Genomic DNA, 21,649 nt, shown 5'->3' on the forward strand with positions numbered 1-21,649 from the left:
TCACAAAGAACTATTCATATCCACTAACATGTAAATGTATAGTGTGTACACTAATGCATGCACACGTATGCATGAATGTTATATGACATTTCTTTTGTCCCACTGAAATAACATATCAAGCCAAAATATTTATCTAGCTGAAGTACAGCTATGCTCTCAACAGTCTCATGTGGATTAAAATAAATCAAATGCCATAACTAGTGTGCTTCCCCCTGACTGCCACCAAATTGTACAAAATATTATATACTGACATTAACTCACTCACTGGAGCATATTGCCTGAAATTAGGGATGTTACGCGCATTAATTTTTGCTACTGACAAGGGACTGCTGAACTGAGAGCTCTTGTTTCAGTCTAGTATTACAACATTGTTGCATAAAGCATTTTGCTTTCAAGCCAAGAATTCCCCACAAACCATTAATCTAAGATGTTCTATTCATTATCTTCTGAAGTTATTTCTTCTAAAATATGTAGCTCAGAAACTGCTGACAAACTACTTGAAATAATTTTTTAAGTGTATCCCATAACTCTCTGGCTAAGGCTAACTGAAAACTAATTAAAATCATTAAGATGATGATTTGAACAAGAACAGGAAAAAAACTGTCTAGGACGAAATGATGAGGAAAAATTAGATACCACTTAACTGAATCGTGCCCTTAGACACACTGCTTCTCATTTGCAAAAAAATGAGCATTTCTCTCCCTCTCAAAGGGGTTTTTGGCCTTTTAAGGCACCAATATCCACAACCCTCCTCAGACTAACTCATTCATCTTCTGACCCAAGACTCCCAAAGCATATTTCACTTCCTTTATGGGCAGAAATAAAACTCCCTAAACTCTAAATATAATTTATTTCCAAATCTAATATCATTTTACTGATCATCAGAACATTATTTTAATCTTCTGATAAAAGGCAGAAAGGACAAATAAGAACAAGTCGTATGACATCCTGATAAATAAAATTACATAGATATCATTTTCCCTTCATGAGAATACCAGTACCTGCTTAGTCTGGACCCTTGCCTCTGGGAAACAAAACAAACAAAATAAATCTTCAAGTCTATAGTCATCACAGAAAAGAACATCGATTTGAATGTCTTGTATCTGCCAAGAATACTGAAAAACATAGACTGACAATCGCTTCCACAAAATCCAAGTGGGGAGGGTAATGAATGAAATTTGGCTTAGAAAGAGAATTTCCAGGGGTGTGATTGAGAAAAAGAATGTATAGCTTGTACTGCAAGCCAAGAGGACTGATAAACTATGTGTGTTAGCTCCAACTTGAGAAACAGTATTATGCACTAATGACAAAGTCCAGAAAATTTTTAGGAACGTGTGCCAAGGCCACTGGACAAAAGCCAGTTTAAATAGGAATCTGCAAGAACCTCCTGTATCTGGGATGATGAACTCAATCTAGCACGACAATTCAAGTGCCGGGACTCAGGCAAACTGAACATTCATCTTGAAGTTGGGAGTCCTGCCTTTGCCAGAGGAAACCAAGTGGTGAAGGAAAAGGCACTTTAGTTGAACCCTCAACCTCAGATATGATGTTGTCTACAATACATGGAAACACTGATAAACCTATAGTGAAGACCACTGAGAACATTTTTACAAGTGAATGATATCCAGGGCTGATTAGTGTATATCATAGTTTAGAGTATTTATTAGTGCACTAGTGATGAGTGCATATGTTCAGGTTTCCTTTATATGGTCACTTCTGAAGATTCACACTGTTCATCTGCTAATTACCTTACCCCAAAATAAGGAACATTTTCTTGAGAAGGACAACTATTAAAGGATTTTACACAAACGTCAAAGTACATTATGGGTGCTTTAAAGAACTAACTGAAACGGATGTGAAACACTAGCAATGTTTCTAAGCGTTCTAGATAATACCAAATTATGAGGCTAATGCAGAAGAAGTCCCATGATGCTACAGCCAATGACTTTACAGAGTTGTCTTTTTGTTTTGGCCACTTTTAGGTGACAATAGTCACAGGAAGCTAGGTCTTTAAAAGACAAAGAAAATGCTGAGCTGGGCTGTAGGCAATCATTGCCCAGGAGATGGAGATCAGTACCCTGGTGAAACTCTTAAGATGCCTAGATAAAAACATGAAAAAGGAATAATTGATACATTTTAGGCTAGTGAATATTTTAAAACCAATGGTCAGATTTTACATATTTGTGTGGGTGAAGTGGTAAAGGAATGACTGTATTACCAGAATAAGTTCATAGTTGATGGAATGCAAAGGTTGTTGCTATGGAATTAGGTCCAGCTGCATGCAATGCACAAGGTACATTAAATAACATTATTACAACTGTCTTTGAAACACAACAAGCATAATATCATTGAGGCCCTATGTTTCGGGATACCTCTCCTCTCCTTTTTCTCTCACCTCTTTTTCACTCTCCATTTCTTTTCAGAACAGATTTTGATTAATATCTCTTTCAATGAAAATGCCTGAGGCCATCTTGTTTTATCTCTTACTGTTCCCTCTTCCTTTGAGTCTTCCTGAGTTGTACTGTCTGCCTGTTTCTAGTACTACTTCATATTAATTTTCATGCCATCATGCTGTTTTCTTTCTGCTTTCCCTCATGACACCAAGTTTGTATTTCTACTTTCTAATGTTTATGTTCCCCACACAACAAAAGAAAACCTTTGATTTGCAAAATATCCCTCACAAAAATCACATGGAAGATCTGAGTATTGCAATTAACAAACATATTTAGACGAATATTCTAACAATAGTACTGTCAAGAAATGCTGAATAAACACATAAGCTAATGTCAAAGAGAAACAAAGCAAAATAAAAGACCAACCAGATGGCATCCCTTGACCGGAGGAGGGCTTTATCGGTGCATTCACCTGATCCCAGTTAAGATCATCATCATCTGACTGACTATAGCCACAGGAACTAAGAGGCTCATCAAAAGTACAGCATCCTGTAAAATAAATGAAAAGATAAAAATTAAACAAGGCATGCAGGTAACAGATTACAAATCTCTAATCCTAACAACTACAACATGATTCAATGCAGGCTATGTAATTTTTAAATGTCTTTTAATACAAATTATTATATATTTATTAATCACTACTTTCCGAGAGGGCATAAACCCTTCTTGTCATGAAAATAAAATCCCAAGGGTAACAGAGCAGATTTAGAACTGCAGACAAATTTTCTCCTATGACACAATCATCAGGTATCAAAAACAAACCAGCAAAATAAAAAGCAGTAAAATTCAGAACATCAAAAGACTGAATGAATGATTAGCATTCTTCAGGAAAAACAAACTATTCCATGCCTGAGAACCTACATTTTAGAAGAAACTGTAAGTGTGGGAACATCAGCTCCCATTCCTGTATCTTAGCTTCCAAGTAAGGGAAGGCTTAGATGCTCCCAGGTGTGCTGCACTGCAAGCAGGTACAAGCCTGGATGCTTGTGGGATCAGCGCCTCTGGTACAATACAGCACATCTGTCTCAAAAAGCCAATCTATGCACAGCCTCACACTCTATGAAAGAAATCAGTATTATTTCCTCTCTTTTTTTCCCACTCTCTTATAAGTAATTTAGAAAAGAATAACATGTTGGAAAAGCTCACAGTATCCCAGGCTGGGGCAGGGAAAAATCTAATGCCACAAATTTAGAAGAATGGACTTGGTAGTGTTAGGATAATGGCTGGACTTGGTAATATTAAAGGTCCTTTCCAACCAAAGCGATTCTATGATTCTATGATTATCCACCAGAAAATGGAAAAGCTTTGCTCTTTCCCTTTGGTACAGAGGAAACTTTTCCAGCTTTTTTACATCTTCCTCTTCTAACAGGACACTAACCACAGGGTTACGAATTCTGTTTTCTTTATGTTCGATGTTTCACTCCAGTGAAGAATGATATCTTTCCTATTCAGGAAAACAAATATAACCCTAGTCATGGATATTTCAGTCCATATTGAAGTAAATTCTACAGCTGTTCAAATAAAGCTAAACTTGAGAGCTATTAATCATCTTTGCTATCTGTCCATATGCACAGCAGGCTTAGCCTTGCCAATCTGTATTAAAATAGGAAACAGAAAAAAATCTAGCTTTAGAAAATACTTCAAAAATCTTAATTTTCCTAGAACACTATAAATGGCATTACAGAACACCTCATCAAAAAGTAGGATAAGAGAAAATTGCATTATACCTGACCAGCTTCACCTAACTGAAGTCCAGCCTTCCTAATAGCTAGTCCCAGTTTATATTTGAGATTCATGACAAGCACTTTGCAAGCATATAACCTTTCAAATAAATTAATTTTATATACAATCACCAAATAACTTCATTTTTTGTTCTCTTACAGTGCCATTGGCCTTTATAGACATACCATGTTTGCCCTGCCCTTGGATACAGGTCATCCTACATACACTGTGCTCTGTTCTGAAGTTATCTTTCTATAGGAAGTCTTTGTTAGCTCTAGGGTATATCAGGGAAATTGGCACCTCTGGACATTGCATCTTTCTGTACAATTTTAAGTACACAAGATTCAATTAGATAACCCAGTGGGAACAGAAAACCCATTAAAGAACTTGCAACTCCAAACTCTAATATTTCACCTCAATGATAACAACAGATATAAATTATGTCTCTCCCAAAGTTAAACAAATTCAGAAATACAAGAAATTTGTATAAAGTATATCAAATAACATCTGCAACGTTTCCAGTGGGAAGGCTTAGAAAATTAGGCAGCCATTTACACATTTGTTCTAGTACTTGCATTAATATTACTTCAAACTTCATAAAATATGCCACAAGCAAAGTTTCAGACACAAAAGCAAAACATCAACTTTCACAGACCTATTTGTGTGGGGTTTTTTATAAATAATAAAAATAACTAAACCACAGGTGAAGCAAAAGGTAGTTTCCTTGCAAAGGTCCTGCAAATGATACTAGGACATAAATTTAAATATTGTCAGGCAGTGTGCAACGTAGTCAAGCTTGGCAAAAATATACACCCAAATGAAACCTGGCATAAATCAGGGTTTACAATTCAAACACAGGACTAATGAATGTACAAAATAGCTCCCACACCTCATTACATCATACATATCTCTAGTGACAAGAACACATAGAAAAGTTTATGGTGTTTTCTTGCTCAAACCCAGAAGCACAGCCAAGTGCTGCAAAATGTCCAATACTGAAGAAAAAGGGAAGAGTTTGTGATTCCAGATGGTTAGAAAAGTCTCCTCCTCGCTAGTTAGGAAGATGTCAAAAACGTGGATAAATAGAACAACAGTTCTACTTGTCTAGACCATTTGTCTGTCAACACAGGACCGTTTCTCACTGCTTGTTTTTCTTCATTTCTCTTGCGAGTCTATAGCTAAATCACTCTGTCAAGATTTCTTTTTTTTTCTTTTATCTTTGCCATTTACATCCTACAAACCTTTGTGAATTTACTGTCTTACAACTTCCTTAAAATGGGTATCTAATCTTCACATCTGCTATAGGAAGAGTTTAAAAGGAATTTTTGAGCTCCTTCCATTCCTAAGTCACTTCCACCCACAACTAATAACCAAACTGTAGCAAGTATTACTACAAGTAATCAAACTGTACAGCCACCCATCCAGAGAACTGACTGGCATACGTAAGACCTTTAACAGCACAGATGCCAAGCCGTGTTTCTTTCTACAGCCAGTCACTAATGATAAGATGAATACTACTGAAGGCTTTGCACAGCCATGAATTTTTGGAAAGTCTTTTGTGGATTAAAATAGCATACATGTCATACATAGGTGTTGGAAGTATAGGCAAGTTTATAGACCGAACTAAGAATAACACAGCATCCTCGCAGCTAAACTGAGGAAGTGTGGTCTGGATGATCGGGTAGTGAGGTGGATTGTGAACTGGCTGAAGGAAAGAAGCCAGAGAGTGGTGGTCAATGGGACAGAGTCCAGTTGGAGGCCTGTGTCTAGTGGAGTCCCTCAAGGGTCGGTACTGGGACCAGTACTATTCAATATATTCATTAATGACTTGGATGAGGGAATAGAGTGCACTGTCAGCAAGTTCGCTGATGACACAAAACTGGGAGGAGTGGCTGACACAACGGAAGGCTGCGCAGCCATTCAGAGAGACCTGGACAGGCTGGAGAGTTGGGCGGGGAGAAATGTAATGAAATATAACAAGGGCAAGTGTAGAGTCCTGCATCTGGGCAAGAACAACCCCATGTACCAGTACAAGTTGGGGACAGACCTGTTGGAGACCAGCGTAGGGGAAAGGGACCTGGGGGTCCTAGTGGACAACAGGATGACCATGAGCCAGCAGTGTGCCCTTGTGGCCAAGAAGGCCAATGGCATCCTGGGGTGTATTAGAAGGGGTGTGGTTAGCAGGTCAAGAGAGGTTCTCCTCCCCCTCTACTCTGCCCTGGTGAGGCCGCATCTGGAATATTGTGTCCAGTTCTGGGCCCCTCAGTTCAAGAAGGACAGGGAACTGCTAGAGAGAGTCCAGCGCAGAGCCACGAAGATGATTAAGGGAGTGGAACATCTCCCTTATGAGGAGAGGCTGAGGGAGCTGGGTCTCTTTAGCTTGGAGAAGAGGAGACTGAGGGGTGACCTCATTAATGTTTTTAAATATGTAAAGGGCAAGTGTCATGAGGATGGAGCCAGGCTCTTCTCAGTGGCATCCCTTGACAGGACAAGGGGCAATGGGTGCAAGTTGGAACACAGGAGGTTCCACATAAATATGAGGAAAAACTTCTTGACGGTGAGGGTGACCAAACACTGGAACAGGCTGCCCAGAGAGGTTGTGGAGTCTCCTTCTCTGGAGACATTCAAAACCCACCTGGACGCGTTCCTGTGTGATATGGTCTAGGCAATCCTGCTCCGGCAGGGGGATTGGACTAGATGATCTTCCGAGGTCCCTTCCAATCCCTAACATTCTGTGATTCTGTGATTCTGTGATAACGCAGAAAATCTTACTGGAACAAAAAAAAGAAAGCTTAGCCAAATTAGCCAAGTAACAATTACTGTAAATCAAGAGTCATCAACAGCCCTAACGGCTTATGCCTGCTCCCCAAAGTTCTGACCCTCACATCTGACTGTATTACAAGTAATACAGAAATGGGTCATGACATTTGATAAAACTCTACATTTGCATCTACTCAAGCCCTCCTGCCTTCTTCTGCAGTGCTTCACCTATTTTCTAGTCATGATGCTCTTACTGTATAAGTTTTCCACTTCATAAAAAGGTATCCACATACGGTAGCAACAAGGGCTATTAAAATCTGAAAAATTATCAGTGGTCTTTAATGTCTCTCATCATTGCACTGTTTTGAAACATAAGCCACTGCCAAGATAGGCACTTGTTTACACTCAACTAGCACACTTGAGAAATTCTTCCCATTTTTGCTATTAGAATTTATAGTAACAATCAAAATACATATTGTCTGCTACATAGTTTATTCAAGCAAAGTAATTTCCCTGCCTGTTATACTGGGATTACAGTTCAGATAGCCGAACTGTATTTTAAAAGACAAATTCTGTGCTGACTGAAATATTTATAAGTAAAACAGGAGATACATACCCCATTAAGATTCTTTGGCTTATCCTACATTTTATAGATATTTTTGGATTCCTAAGAGGACTTGAATTGACAAATGCACAAGATGCAACACAGCCTATTGCAGCCTATGGTTCTTTCAACCACAATTATCTATTTAACCATCATGAACCCATTTCAATATAACTATGCCATTGTCCAAATGTAGTCCTTTTTGCATGTTTCTATTTTTATTTGGTTAAATTACTTTAGATCTTGAAAAAAAAATGAGCTTAAATGAGGAATAAAGTTTAAGATGAAAGCAAACAATTAAAGTAAATGGGATAAAGAATACACTATATTTTTCCTAATGTGAATAAAGTTTTATTCAAAGTATTCTGTGTGTTACAGACTATAATTACAACATCTGTTATGAAGTATTCTCCAAGAATATCTTAACAAAAAGTAGGATAATGGAAGACAAAATCAGTTAAGTGACAAAAACGAACACAGAAAAAAGTTCAAGTTACCCTGGGCACTGCTTTATTTTTGTTGGTCTTACATACTGCAAAGATCTCAGATCAATATGCGCTTCCTATCAAAAATGTGCTGCCAAATGTAGAAGTGCTAAAACTTGTAATGCTTATGAGTATCAATGCTAGCATTGGCGGGGAACATATGTACATACTAAAAATGATACAAGGGCCCTGCTTTGGGATAAAATACCTTTTTTCTTTACAGCAAAATCCTGTGGTTTCTGGTCTGCCATAGTACCATGAATGCTGTTGCAGAACAGGTGAACCCAGAAGATGCGTTTACTGAATCCCACATTTTATTAGTATTCTTTATTTCATTCAAAAACTATTCTAAATTCTGCTGTCTCTGTATTTTCAGTTTCATACTGGAAATGTGTTTATGCTGATTAACTTGAAGTACAATGTAGCTATTCTTTGAAACAGAAATAAAGGTTTTGACATCTGATCTGAAAGCTGGGTGTTTAGATCATGTACGGTATCAGGGGGCTTTGATAATGCAGTGAAAGATTAATCGCCTACTAGGCAATGGATCTTTTCTTTCTGTCTATCAAAAAAAAAAGGAGCCCCTGCCCAAACCAAGAATACACCATTCCTCAGCCAGCCACATTCCCTGCTGTCCTCGTAAACATCCCTGCATCCAACAGAAATGGACCAAGCACATCACCTGGACAACATACCAAGGCAAATGAAAAAATGAAATAACTGAAAACTGTGTGTGACAAACGGCAATTGTTAAGCTTGACTAGACTGTGAATGAGTCAGATTTCATCCCCAAGGGCTACTGCTCAGAGCGATGAGGCAGCATTACCGTGCTGCCTCGTGCTTCCTTTTACATTTTTAAAGTTTTAGATTTCAGGGCAATCATCCTATCTAGACACTCTCATGACAATTAGAAAACGATCTGAGAAACACAGCATTAGGAAAATGAGCTCCTGAGCCCCTAAACTGAAAAACCATCAAATTAGAGAATAAACAACTACTCCTCTGGGGCCAGGTAAGAAGTCATAAAGTGGAAAATAAAAAGCCCTTCTCAATTATAAACTGGCTAACAGAGAAAGTAAAAGTGGGAATCAATGAATAATTTTTAACGTAAAAAAATTAAAGTGCTGTCCCTAAACCTGTACGACAGGTCTGGTCTGCTGTATAGGTTTTATTAAAGATAGGGTGATGACAAAAATTGGCTAATACGAAACAGTTCATCTCTCTAAAATCAATAAGTGGTTGAGCCAATGAAGTTTCAAGTAAACTACCTACAGCTACATAAATGGACAGTTTAAAGAATGTATCAGAAACTGGACATAACAGCGTGCCTGGATTATGCTTTGTGTGTAGATTCTCAGCAAAAAAAAAGGCTCTACCTGCCCTTTCAAAGGTGTTAGAGCATTACGTGCTAAAAGGACTTCCCAGACACGCTAGCTCAGCAACAGCTAGCAAAAGAAACTCTTATTTCTCTGAGTGCCTCCAAAGCGCACGCAGAGCTGCCACGTATCTGCAGTGACACGCACATGCCAAAAATTCTTATCCAGGATTTACAAGTGAGCTTTCAACAGGGGGTAGTCTGTTTTAAAATGGAACATTTATTTTCTCTCAAAATATACCATGTTTTTGATTTATACTAGCGGCAAGTGTTCAGAGCTGTAAAATAATACTGAAATCTAGATTACTGGTCAGGGAGTCTGAAAAACCATGTGCTGCATACAGTCGATCTAATTTAAAACAGTATCTACATTTTGTCAAGTCTGCATATGCGTGGGGGTGAGGGAGAAGAGCAAGAGGAAACAGATTTTATAATTAAAGAACTTCTCTGATTGCGGCTGTGCTCAGAAAGGGTTTTGAAAAAGGTAGAGGATGGAAGAATTATCTGGAAAAGTCTCATGAGCTTTCCATCTCATGGAAAGATGATGAGGTAAAAGGATGTATTTTGCAACTAAGAAAGGCCAGATATTAATTCTAGCTGTAAGGGAGAATAACAGATGGAAAATGACACAAAATTGTGCTAAGATACGTGGAAAAGGTGGTATGAGAGTGCTAGAGAGTTCCGAATTCACAGACCCTACTCCAGCAGTATTGCAAGTGATGACAGTATACAGAAAAAAAATCATTTCGGATAAACATTTAAAGCTGTTATTTATGAGACTTCAAAAGCTCCCCGCATGTTCATAAAACATTTACAATTGTTCTTTCTGTTCTCCCTCCACTTACTGACAGAAACTGAATCAACACAAACATCTCCAAAAACGTTTCCGTTTTGGTGACACGGGACACCGTAGCAAAGTTGCATTTTATGGAAGACATATCTGTCAGTTCTAACTTCCCCTGGAAACCTGCCCACATTTAGGCTAATTTTTCAGAAAAATTACACTTGCCTAATAGATACTGAGAATAATTCAAAGTTTGAGTTCCTGGACTCTAGTGAAAACCCCTGAAAAAAAGGAACTGTTTCCTCTCAAAACGTGCATTTTAAACTCCTTTTAGAAATCAAGACATAGAAACAGATACCACTCACCAAGGATAAAAGGCAAGACACTGAATAATGGCTCCTAAAATAAATATCAGCAATGTCATGTAACAAATAATCTCCTTACATTTGTGTCATTTTTATATCGGTGAATTTTTATGAGGCCCAAGGCCCATGGGAAAATGGGTGCACATTAACATTCTGTGAGCAAACTTATTTCTGGCATTCTTTAATGTCAGGGTGTTTGATTTTGCAGTACTAGTGGCAGCTTTTCTCAATGTATGGCATGGATTATATGGGCAAGTGCATATGTATGCTTACACACACAAATTATATCCCTGCTGCAGTTGTCATTAATTAGAACACATCTACAAAAATAAATTTTCCAGTGTTCAATCCAATAAAGAAAGTATAGGATTATGTAGAAATGTCATTTAGGGAAACCTTATTTTGAAAAGTATTATTAAAACAAGCATATTTGCAAAAAGTCATTTGGATTTTATGCTTTAGTAATAAGGAAGGATATCATGCTAGGTGTTTAAAACTACTAGCTGGTCTTACAGTCCAACATAAGTTAATACTAAAAGAGACATTCCTGGTACAAATAGCTGCTATGGAAAATTTTAGCAGTGGGGCTGTTGTTGGTTTGTGTGTTTTTTTGTTTTGGGTTTTTTTTTTAGTTTTCATGTCTTTATGTATACATACTGTTGTACCTTTTAGTTATAATTTAATGCTTAAATCAAGTTCCAGATCAGGAAATTCACTTTATAAATGTAATAAATATTGTTATGATAACTTCTTTAAAAGAAAGCTTTCTATGAAAAAAGAGCTCCATATGATAAGTACTTTGGAAGGACTTTTGAAGAACAACTAGAAGACCAATTTGTAACATATATTTAACCTACAGATGTATACAGCTTGTTAAAAAAGATCACATTGGGCATACCAGTTGCAAAAGGGAGATGGGTGATGTACATGTGTTTTGGAGCTGACTCAACCCGTTGAAATTCTGGACTGTGGTCAAAACCCGCTACAAAAATGAATAAATAAAAGGCAGGTTTCCCATATGTTTTGTATCTTGTTTATCACAAATACATGACAAAACCATGCTTCAAAACACAGAGGTCTCTTGTATAAACTGCCTGAAATGTTTCGACATAAAGCTTTGACCTACAAATAACTAAAAAAAGGAACCTTCTTTTCACATACTTGAAATAGAATTAAAAATTCAAAAGATATTCTAGCAGTAGAATAAGCCTCCTGAGAAAAACAAAAATGCAACTGAACCTTCTTTCATATAGTTTATATCATAGGATTCACTTAATTTATTTTTATAGCTACCACCCAGGAGTGCACAAAACCCCTTTATTAAATGTGTAAAAGCATTCAGTCATCTTGGTTGGCAAAGAAAGCAGATGCTACAGAATAGAGATGTGGGAGAGGTATTTTTTTCCCCATTTACTTGAAATGGGGACTAGTAAGGACCTACTGGGAGGGCTGGAAACAGATGTACATATTGCAGTAATATATACAGAAACTAACAATTGGGTATACTTTCTTTTGACAAGTTAACATGGAGTACCTCCTAAAGGACTTGAAATGACACCTCTGTTTTGAAAAACTACAGTAAAATACATGACAATGTTTTCTGTACTCTTTCCTAGGGAAGAAAAGAAAGAGGGTAATTTTCAGTCAAGCTCCCAGACCGTACATCAGCCAGTTGCGACTTTGAAGCAGTAGTCTCTTGCACTTTACCCTTCTGTCAGCCAAGGGACAAAACACATACCATAGGTGTCTCTTTTCCACTCAGAATCTATTTGTGATTTCTTATGTTGGTAACGGAAGCTGCCCCTATTAATTTCATTATTATGTAGAATGCCTCTATCCTTTTCTTACTTGGATTTTTACCTTCACTTCTCCTTTCAGTTCACTGAGGAGAGCTACGACCAAAACATGCCCAAGCATGTGCAGCTGGAATTAACAAGAAAACACCTAAACATAGTAAGAAATTACTCATTTAATCTTTTTTTTTTTTTTTCCCCCGGTTTCATTTGCTCTTATAGAGGTACCACAGCCTAGAGGCAAAATCCTAAATTGTTTCCTTAGATAAAGTGCTGCCCTGAGAAAGGGTAAGTTCAAGAATCACTCACCATTAATCTCTCAATATGGTATTTACGAGGGATTTAAGTAGTTATGCTGATGTGGTGAAGATAGGCAAATTTCAAAAAAAGGAAAGAAGACAGCTGTCTGCTTTCAGTAGCTTCATATTAACCCCACTTTTTAAATTTCTTATCCTAAAAACTTCTTACTCTTTTTCATTTCACATCACCTGAGTACCCCAGCATCTTCATATATCATTAAAATACAGCACAGTAGAGCTGCCCCAGAAAGATTTGTCTAGGAGAGGGGAGAAGAAAGCAGGGGAAGGCATTGGGGAAACAATACAAAAATGTACAAGTGGGAAACAATACAAAACTGCACAGGTGATATTCAAGAAAGAAATGTATACACTGGAAAATCTGAGATTAAATAAAATGCAGTTCAGAAGGAAGGAAAAAACAGAGTGGGGATATTCAGTCTTTTCTTTTTTCCCCCAGCTGGAAGGGATTGCAATGCATGCCTCACAGCCAAAATCCATCATAATAAAAGGTCTGCTCACCCCAACACTTTATTTAAAACACAGTGTAACCTAAGAAACATACAATCATCAAGACTGTGATTATGAGACCACACCAGACCACTTCTCTAAAATCCATTCAGGAAACACTGTATTACATTTTCAGTTTGTCATGAGGACAAACCTTTTCATGCTACATCCATCCTAGGGCTCTGGGGAAATACAGCCTAATAAAAGACAGTCAAACCACCTTCCCCACAGCAAGCACTGCCAGCGGTTCAACTCACAAAGCCATTGAGTTCCTGACCCCAGTGTACTCAGATTTTCACTAAGGTACTTCTTAGTAATTTTGAAAAATAGCACTTTTTTCTAAAAATTACTAAAAGCCAATATCTTCATTCTTAGTTAGAAACTGTGCTATTCAATTATCCCCCCAAAAGTTTTTCCCCACGTTGTAATGGATGTGCATGAATGGATGTGAACAAAGGCAAGAATAAGCAATGCAGTAAGCAGCCACTGTGCTTTTGTCTACAGTTGTGCCAAGAGTCATACAAGTTTTCACAAAACAAATCAGCTTTCAGCTGCATTTCATACCATGAGACTATGAGAAAAAGACTATGTTGCTTCAACACATTTATCACATAAATTTACAATTCAGATTGAGTTAGAGAACACTTGCTCTAACTGAACAAACCAAAACGTTACTTCACAGGTCAAAGTCGCTTTGTTCATTCCTTGCCTTACAGCCTTACGTAAATGGACAGACGTTGACAAACAGCCCTCATGCTATCATAGAATAACCAAAACCTGTGATACTTTAAATTACTTTAACTACTGTATAACTACTACAACTGTATCTGTGTTAACAGCACAGATTATATCAGAATAATAAGCAAATAAGAAGCTAAGTATCATCATGCTTTTCTAAGGTCAATAAATACAACACTGCAAAATAGTTCAAAGTCTTGGAATAGATAAAAGTCAGCTCTAAGATGACGGGCCCAGAGCAAACTTTGAGATACCACAGCTGGATTGCCATTACAGTGTATAATATCCTCAAAGTGAGCCCCAAGACTCATTTCTTCCCCAGCTTCCACAACTTTTACAGACAATTAATGCTGCCTCTGAAGTTATCAGATAGCAAGACTGAAGACAACCTGTTTTATCAAATCCAATTTTGATATCTGAGAGATTATAATTTCATCCAACTATCAGGACATTCTGAGCTGAGTAAATTTTTTGGGTTTGTTTTGTTTTTTTTATTTCTTGCTGTTGTCAAAAAACTACTATAATATCCTATTTATCTATATTATAAACGGATTTCATTGAGAAACCTGACAGCATTCTTCTCATTTGCCAGTTGAGGTTTAAAATGTATCTCACCTTTAAACTCTTCAAGCTAAAAAACGGAAGTGTACTTGAAGCTCAATCATTCTCCCTGGTGCTGCTCATTTTTAATGAGCCTCTTGTCTTTATGTCTCCCAGAAGACAGACTCCACAAAGCAATCTCAGGTGATGTGAAACCAATGCTTGATGCTTCTCCAAACCCCTGTCTTTTTGAGCCTGAAATCTTCCTGCTAAACCCATATGGGACTGATGGGCCATTTCAGTCAAACCCAATTTCACTTATTTATCACAAGCCCCTACTTAGAAACTCTACTGTGGATTGCTTGTACACACAATCTGTTTCCAGCTTTGAACTTTAAAAAGGATTTAAGCAGTCAATCTCAATATCATTATAAATCCAACATGCATTACTTGCCTATTGATTGTGAGAAAATAAAAGTTTAAAGCTTGATTTCAGGGCTAATCTTTCCATTTGCTTGATGAGTTCTGCAATTGTTACAGAACACTTAGTGCATCCTGTTAGATAACAGCATATTCAGCTTGGATGAGAAATCCAGACTATTTACAACACAATTCTAGCTTTAAGTAAAGAAAAAAGGCAAAGTTAGCTTTCCTGGTCTCAGAGGCTTTTGGGCTATACCACAATTAAAAAATAAAAAACAAAGAAAAAAAAGCCCACTAAACATTTCTGTATGAAGGATTCCACAACCTTAAAATATTTTCATAAAACTGATAATATTAAGATGGATTTTATATTTCTTCTGCCCACTATATCAAAAGTCTAGATTTGGATTTGGACAGAATACATTGAAGTTTATATTCTACTTCATCAATGGATAGAGCAAATGAAAAAACAGACAGGACACATTGGTATTCATTCCATTTTTTATTAGACTGTCTTACAAATGGTATTTTTCCCTATAAATTTTAAGTGAAATAGTTTATCATCTAATTAAATGAGCTGTTTATGTTCTGAATTTTAATGTGTGTACTGAGACATTTGAGAACAAATGCCATAAAAGAACTTTATACATAGGAAGAATTCAAACAGCTATTGAAGCCCATAGAGCCCCTTCCCTGCCTGCTAATTGAAGAATTCCCCCACTCCCTTTTTTTTTTTTTTTTTCTTTTTTTTTAAATCTCCAGGTTTTCTGCTGCATTTAATCTCAGGGCTTTCCTTCAGGTGATAAAGGCTGTTACTAATTTTGTTTTGCTTTTTAAAGTTACTGTGTGTGCATTTTCCCATGCAGTGACTATGAACTGCTACAGATGCATCCCAAACCGTTTAGTTCTATGATATAGATCTAGCTACTCAATCAATAATTCAGAAAAAAATATTCATCTCGATTTAGTTACTGCTGTCAGTACAACTCTTTGTGCCTGGATGAAAAGAGAGCAGGACCTCCATCGGGAGGTTCTACCTGTGCTGCTCAATGAATTAACCTGTAGGAGGTGCCACAGTGAGGAAGCAGTCAAAAACCTCCAGCAGGCAACTTCATCACACGGGTAATTAGTTCACTACATCAATAATGCCTCCAGTTGTTAGCAGTGCCAAGGCTGAATCCCAGGTCTGCTTGTTAAATTCAGTCAGCACAACAGGCTTTCACTGTGCTACAGGTATAAATAACTTTCTATTTTTAAATGTAGTTAGTTACTGATTTTTTTTTTTCCTCATTTTTAGTCATTATCTCTTGCAATAAATTATACTTTATTTCATTCATCACATCTATAACCTCCTCCCAGAAGGAGAAGAAATAATTAATTTTAGAAACCTCTGACTTTTTCACAAGGTCTGATCAACTATAAGAGAGACCCACATTCGAGAGTATTAAAAACACTACTGGTACAACACTGACATGCCCAAGCTTATATGACCCAAAGAGTGAATTCCTGAAAATCCTGCATAGCGGGATAGGGCACTACCACTACATTACCTGGATGAAATAATTACTTCCAATTCTTGCGTATAAGAGGATTAAGCCAGTAGTAAACTCACTTAAATGTTGTACTACAACAAAAAAGACAAATCGAGGCCACACAGAGCTTTATGCTTTCTAACCTTGTGGAAACCTGTCCTGGTTTCTGGGAATAAAATTTATAGGATCAAGTTTCTGTTAGATTTTGTTTCAGTTTGTGGCCAGCCATGGTGATCAAGGGCAGCTGACCCAGTCTGGCCCACAGGTGTATTCTATATCATTAACAATCAAGTTCACTACAAAAGGGAGGGCTTGGGGGGAGAGGGGAGGGTTGTTTTTGCTCTCCTCCACTCCCTTTTTCTCAAGGATTGCTATTCCTGGAGCAGCTTGCTGTAACTCTGTAGCTAAGTATAATTTTGTGTGTTTTATATTATCTTTGATATTGGTTTCTTTATTTTATTAAATCTGTTTAACTTTAACCCACGAGTCTCTCTCCTTTTCCCAATTCCCTTTCTTGTTCTGGGAGGGGACACTGGGTGAGAGAAAAACGGCTATTGTTTAGCCCTGGGTGTGGGCTAAACAAAGATAAAACCATTTTAGGTCTCTGAGTGACTGTTATACCTAAGTACTAGTAAACCCAAAGACTCAGGTTGATTCAAATTATTTTTTGCTTTCTACTAATTCCTGATGTATATGTGATGAAAGGGATGTTTTGTTCAGGTCATAACGCTGGGATAAGCATCTCTGATCCTTTGTGCAAAGGGTCTGATAATCCTGGGACCCAGCACACTACTAAATTGGAAAGGTCTTGCCCTCCCAGTTACCAAAATTCACTTCAGTATAGGATAATCTAATAAAAGCTATATGTTGCATGCTTCAAACAGTATAGATAAGGACTGATTTATGACAAGTTAGGCTAGCTCAGAGTTTTTGGCTTAATTACTTGAAAGGACCCATTTTTTATTATAGTACTTTATTAATAACATATAACCTGTTATACACAGTGTATACAAATATATATTTTATATGTATTTTGAAGTATCTTTCATAGTTCACCTTTAATTACTTACAGATAAAACAATAAACAAGCTTTTGAGGCAATTTTCTTCTTATGTAAATGCATGAAACTTAAATGTTTCAAAATCTTAATAAAACTTATTTTGGCCTTTATTTTTGGAGGCAGTCGATAGGCCTAAAGACTTCAAATAGGTGCTAAGAATTGTGTGTCAAGTGTCAATGCAGTCCAAATACAGGGATATTTCAGGTGGATGCGAGACATCTATACATCAATCTCTCATCGCCCCGTCTAACCCAATGTATAGCACAGACCTCAGGATTTAAAGTAATTAATTCCTGCCTGAACCAGAGTGTATCTTTTAGTGACAAATGCAATCACAGATCCAAAACATTTTACATCACAGAGATGTCAGAGTTACTGAGCTAACTGCTTTCTCTTTTTAATAATCTATTTGAGCACCAATTCAGGTCTTAGGCTCTCAACCCTGTTCACAGGTAGAATTCGGTATTTCTGCTACTGTCATGTCAAATCATGGACTGCAGTCCTCCATCCTACTCTCAGCTAGCCTGACCTATTCACAGCTTGCAGTTCCTCTGCTCCCTTTGGAGCCAAGGGTGATAGCCCACAACTAAAGAGCTTGGAAAAGCAAAGTATTATTTGTTCAAGTTAAAAACATTCTAGAAGAAGACACAGTAAGTCAGTGTGTTTTGCATGGGTTTTTTTCATAATGTTTAACATTTGTAGGACTTGGAGGTATATATTTTTTTTTTTAAGCTTCCTTCACAAAATGCCCCTCTCTCCCTCCCGCCCTCCCTATTGGTGCTGAAAATTAGTTGAATTCTTTCTCACTTGAGCAAACGTTTCTAACTCTTTACAGCCCTTCAGAGCACTGCTCCCATGAACTAACAAGACAGCCCTCTCTTCAGCTTCAGGTGTGGAAGCATGTTGCTCCCTTACAATTATCTCTTGGTATTAACTTAAAGATTATGCATCTATACTTATTGTGTCCTCTCTTCTTGTCTTCCTCTTTGCCTTCCTCTTCCAAGCATTTGGACAGAATAATCCAGTTATCATCACAACATCGTCTCAGACGTGTCACTTAAATGTATTTGTAAAATGACTTCTCAGCATTTTTTAGATTCTTGAATCACAGAAGGGTTGAGGTCGGAAAGGACCTCTGGAGGCCATCTCGTGTTCCCCACCCCAAACACAGACAACCTAGAGCAGCAGTCTCCAAAGCGGGGTGTGTGCAAGGCAGTCCGTGGGGGTGTGGGAAGAAAATATTAGAACTTCTAATTTTTTTTTAACATAAAAATAAGAAATAAATTAAGTTTTACTAATATTTAATATACAGCTGGACACTGGTACCTCAGCTGGTCTGTATGTCAGATTGTCATGTCTTCTTGGGGGAAGAGTGGGTGTTCCACAACATGGAGGGGGTGACAGTGATGCCCTCACTTGATCATTTGCTTTAAACAAACTGCAATGTATTGCAGTTCAAGTGTGCCTGGTTAAATGGATTTATGGATATTACATAGTTTTAAATAAAGTAACCCTCAAAAAATGGACAAGTGGCTTAAAAAAATTCCTGCAAAGAAACCGAAGTCTGAAGATGATACTAATAATGCAAGCACAAGTGAACAACAAGAAAATGGCAGAGCTGACATTTCTCCTTAGTAAGAGCTCTTTGTCAGATACATTATGAGGTAACAACAGTGACGACCTAATCAGATCTCACAAGAACTCGGCCAAAAAAATTTGAAATTATCAATATTGAAATAAACTGAACTTAGAGGCAGACCTTCAAATCACTTCATCATAAAGTGGTAAACCAAGAATTTAAAAAATAACAAAGCATATTCAATCACATAGCAGTCCCTGTTTTGGATACTTCTAATCAGACATCAAAAAGTATAGCTTCTAAGTCGTTTTCAATCCCTGTTTCCTTGATAGTGTTTCTTTAGGCTAGAGGCATGTCTTCGTTTCTGTGTCAAAACATACAGTGCTTTCTTGCACTCCAGCTTTCAAGATTGCTTAGCTCTCCTCTGATCACTACTTACCACGGCACTAGCCCTGTTGTCATCTGCATGCTTTTATCAGTAATGAATCTATATTTCTTCCTCATCACTAATAAAAAGGTTAAACACTGTCAGATCTAAAATTAATCCTCAGAGGACCTTCACATACTCCACATTGATTACTGACTACAATTATGTTATTGAGACCTATTAGCCATTTTTTTAAAACACACTTGATGTATGCTGATGATTCTGTTTCGTTCCAATTTCTAAATCAACACGTCACATGGTACCAAAATTAAACATTTTACAAATATTAAATGTCACATATCTTTGAAAAGTCAAACTTGCTCTCTCAAAACATCATGTTCTCTTGAGAAAAGATCTATTTTCCATACCCTTGTGTTGACTGAAATTAATTAATGAAGAATTAAAGGTATGTAACACAGTTGACTCTCAGATAGCCATTCTACTATTTTGCACGAGATTAATGTCTGCTTGACAGATATGATTGCTCAGTCATCCCATTCACCCTTTTAATGGGGTGAAAATTGTCTTACCAATTTTAAACAATTCCTAACTTTTTTTAATGCACACAGCTATTCATTTCTCCTTCCCCTCTTACCCTCACTTACTCCCCATTTTTATGACCTATTTTATTTTTCCTCCCTTCTTGACAAGGATAAACCAAACAATTCTATTATTGCAGTTAGTAACATTCTGCATACAAACTTGACTATCTCTTCCTCTACTGCTTCCAAATCCACATTACTTCTGGAAGCAGAACTAATCATCTATGAATTGTGGGAAAGAAATCTCTTAATTCTCATGATAAACAAGCACACCAATACACTTAGCTGTTTTATGTTGTAAGTAAATTGCCAACAGAAGTAGTAAGGACAGTAATGGGTAATTCCTAACCTAAAACGAGTTCTGAACTGTGAAGCAAGGAAATTCTTTACCAGGTCTATCTTCCCTGAAAAGAAAAAAAAAAGACTTAAACATAAACACAATAATAAAAATACTTTTATATAGAACCTACCAGTCCAAAATGTTTCATGAAAATAACAACCACAGCTATACACTCAGAGCAGTGATGCAAAACAATCACCTATAACAGAAAACATCCTCATTGTCAGTGAAGTCACTGATCTTTCAAATAACCCCACTAAGCTGGACTGAGACTTTTAGGAACTCCCCCGCACCCCTTCTTTTATTCACAAAGGGAAAAAAAAATTGTAACATAACTCACCTGTGGCATGAAATGATTGGCAGTGTTCTGGGAAACACGGTATTTTATTTAGAAAGGCATTGATTTGCAAACAATGGAGCTACAGAAACAGAGCTCAACAAAAGTAAATAAAGGACTGAACAAACATTCATGGAGACAGGAAATTCTGTGCATGAGAACCTTCTGGAGAAAAATTTATAATAAGCTTTTGTTCTCTAACATTGAAACTAGTAGCTGCAAGATGAATGGCCAGTTTCACTGTGTTTAATAGTTTCTATTCCTTAGAAAGTTATTTTATAGATGTAAAATTTAAACCATAGTTGGCAAAACGCAGCTATGTTTCTCCACAGTTGTGAGTACTACAAAATCATGGCTCTCCTTTCTGTAGAAAACTGCCTCATTTACAAGACAAGTGTCCTACATTTTATGCACACATTACATTCAGCCATATTTTCCTGTGTTCTTAGTTTTTATTTCCTTTTTTTCCTCCCCCTAACTTCAGGTAAGCCTGAGAGCAACCAAGAATTAAACAAAAGAAACCACGATGACATACAATTTTGTATTCCTTATTTTTCTTATTGCTGGTTAGCATATTTACCTTCCAATTTTTTAGGAAAGTATTTTAGTCTAGCTTCAAATTCATGCATACTGGAGACTTACTTAAGGTAAGTGCAATATTAATACTAAAGTAATTTTCCTCCTCTGCTGATTTTCAGCAGTAGATATATTCTTCAGTCCCAAAGGACCAGTGTCATTCATCCATTCCCGCCCCTCCCACCTTTCATAGAATCATAGAATGGTTTGGGTTGGAAGGGACCTTAAATATCATCTAGTTCCAATCCCCCTGCCACAGGCAGGGACACCTTTCCACTAGACCAGGTTGCTCAAAGCCCCATCCAATCTGGCCTTAAACACTGCCAGGGAGGGGGCATCCACAGCTTCTCTGGGCAACCTGTTCCAGTGTCTCACCACCCTCACAGTAAAGAATTTCTTCCTAATATC

The 21,649-nt window shown here is 37.3% G+C and overlaps 1 protein-coding gene across 9 annotated transcripts in view; it reads right to left on the bottom strand.

Annotated features, from left to right (window-relative positions):
* Window positions 1-21,649, bottom strand: part of PTPRM (protein tyrosine phosphatase receptor type M) — a 522,696-nt gene that overhangs the window by 394,365 nt on the left and 106,682 nt on the right. For all 9 annotated transcript variants that reach the window (XM_068397302.1, XM_068397300.1, XM_068397299.1 and 6 more), the window contains exon 2: window positions 2,820-2,942. In XM_068397302.1, coding sequence (XP_068253403.1) covers window positions 2,820-2,942 — 123 coding nt within the window. The remainder of the gene's footprint in view (window positions 1-2,819; window positions 2,943-21,649) is intronic.

Source organism: Nyctibius grandis, chromosome 3 (assembly GCF_013368605.1).
Source record: "Nyctibius grandis isolate bNycGra1 chromosome 3, bNycGra1.pri, whole genome shotgun sequence".
NCBI classification, from domain to species: Eukaryota; Metazoa; Chordata; class Aves; order Nyctibiiformes; family Nyctibiidae; genus Nyctibius; species Nyctibius grandis.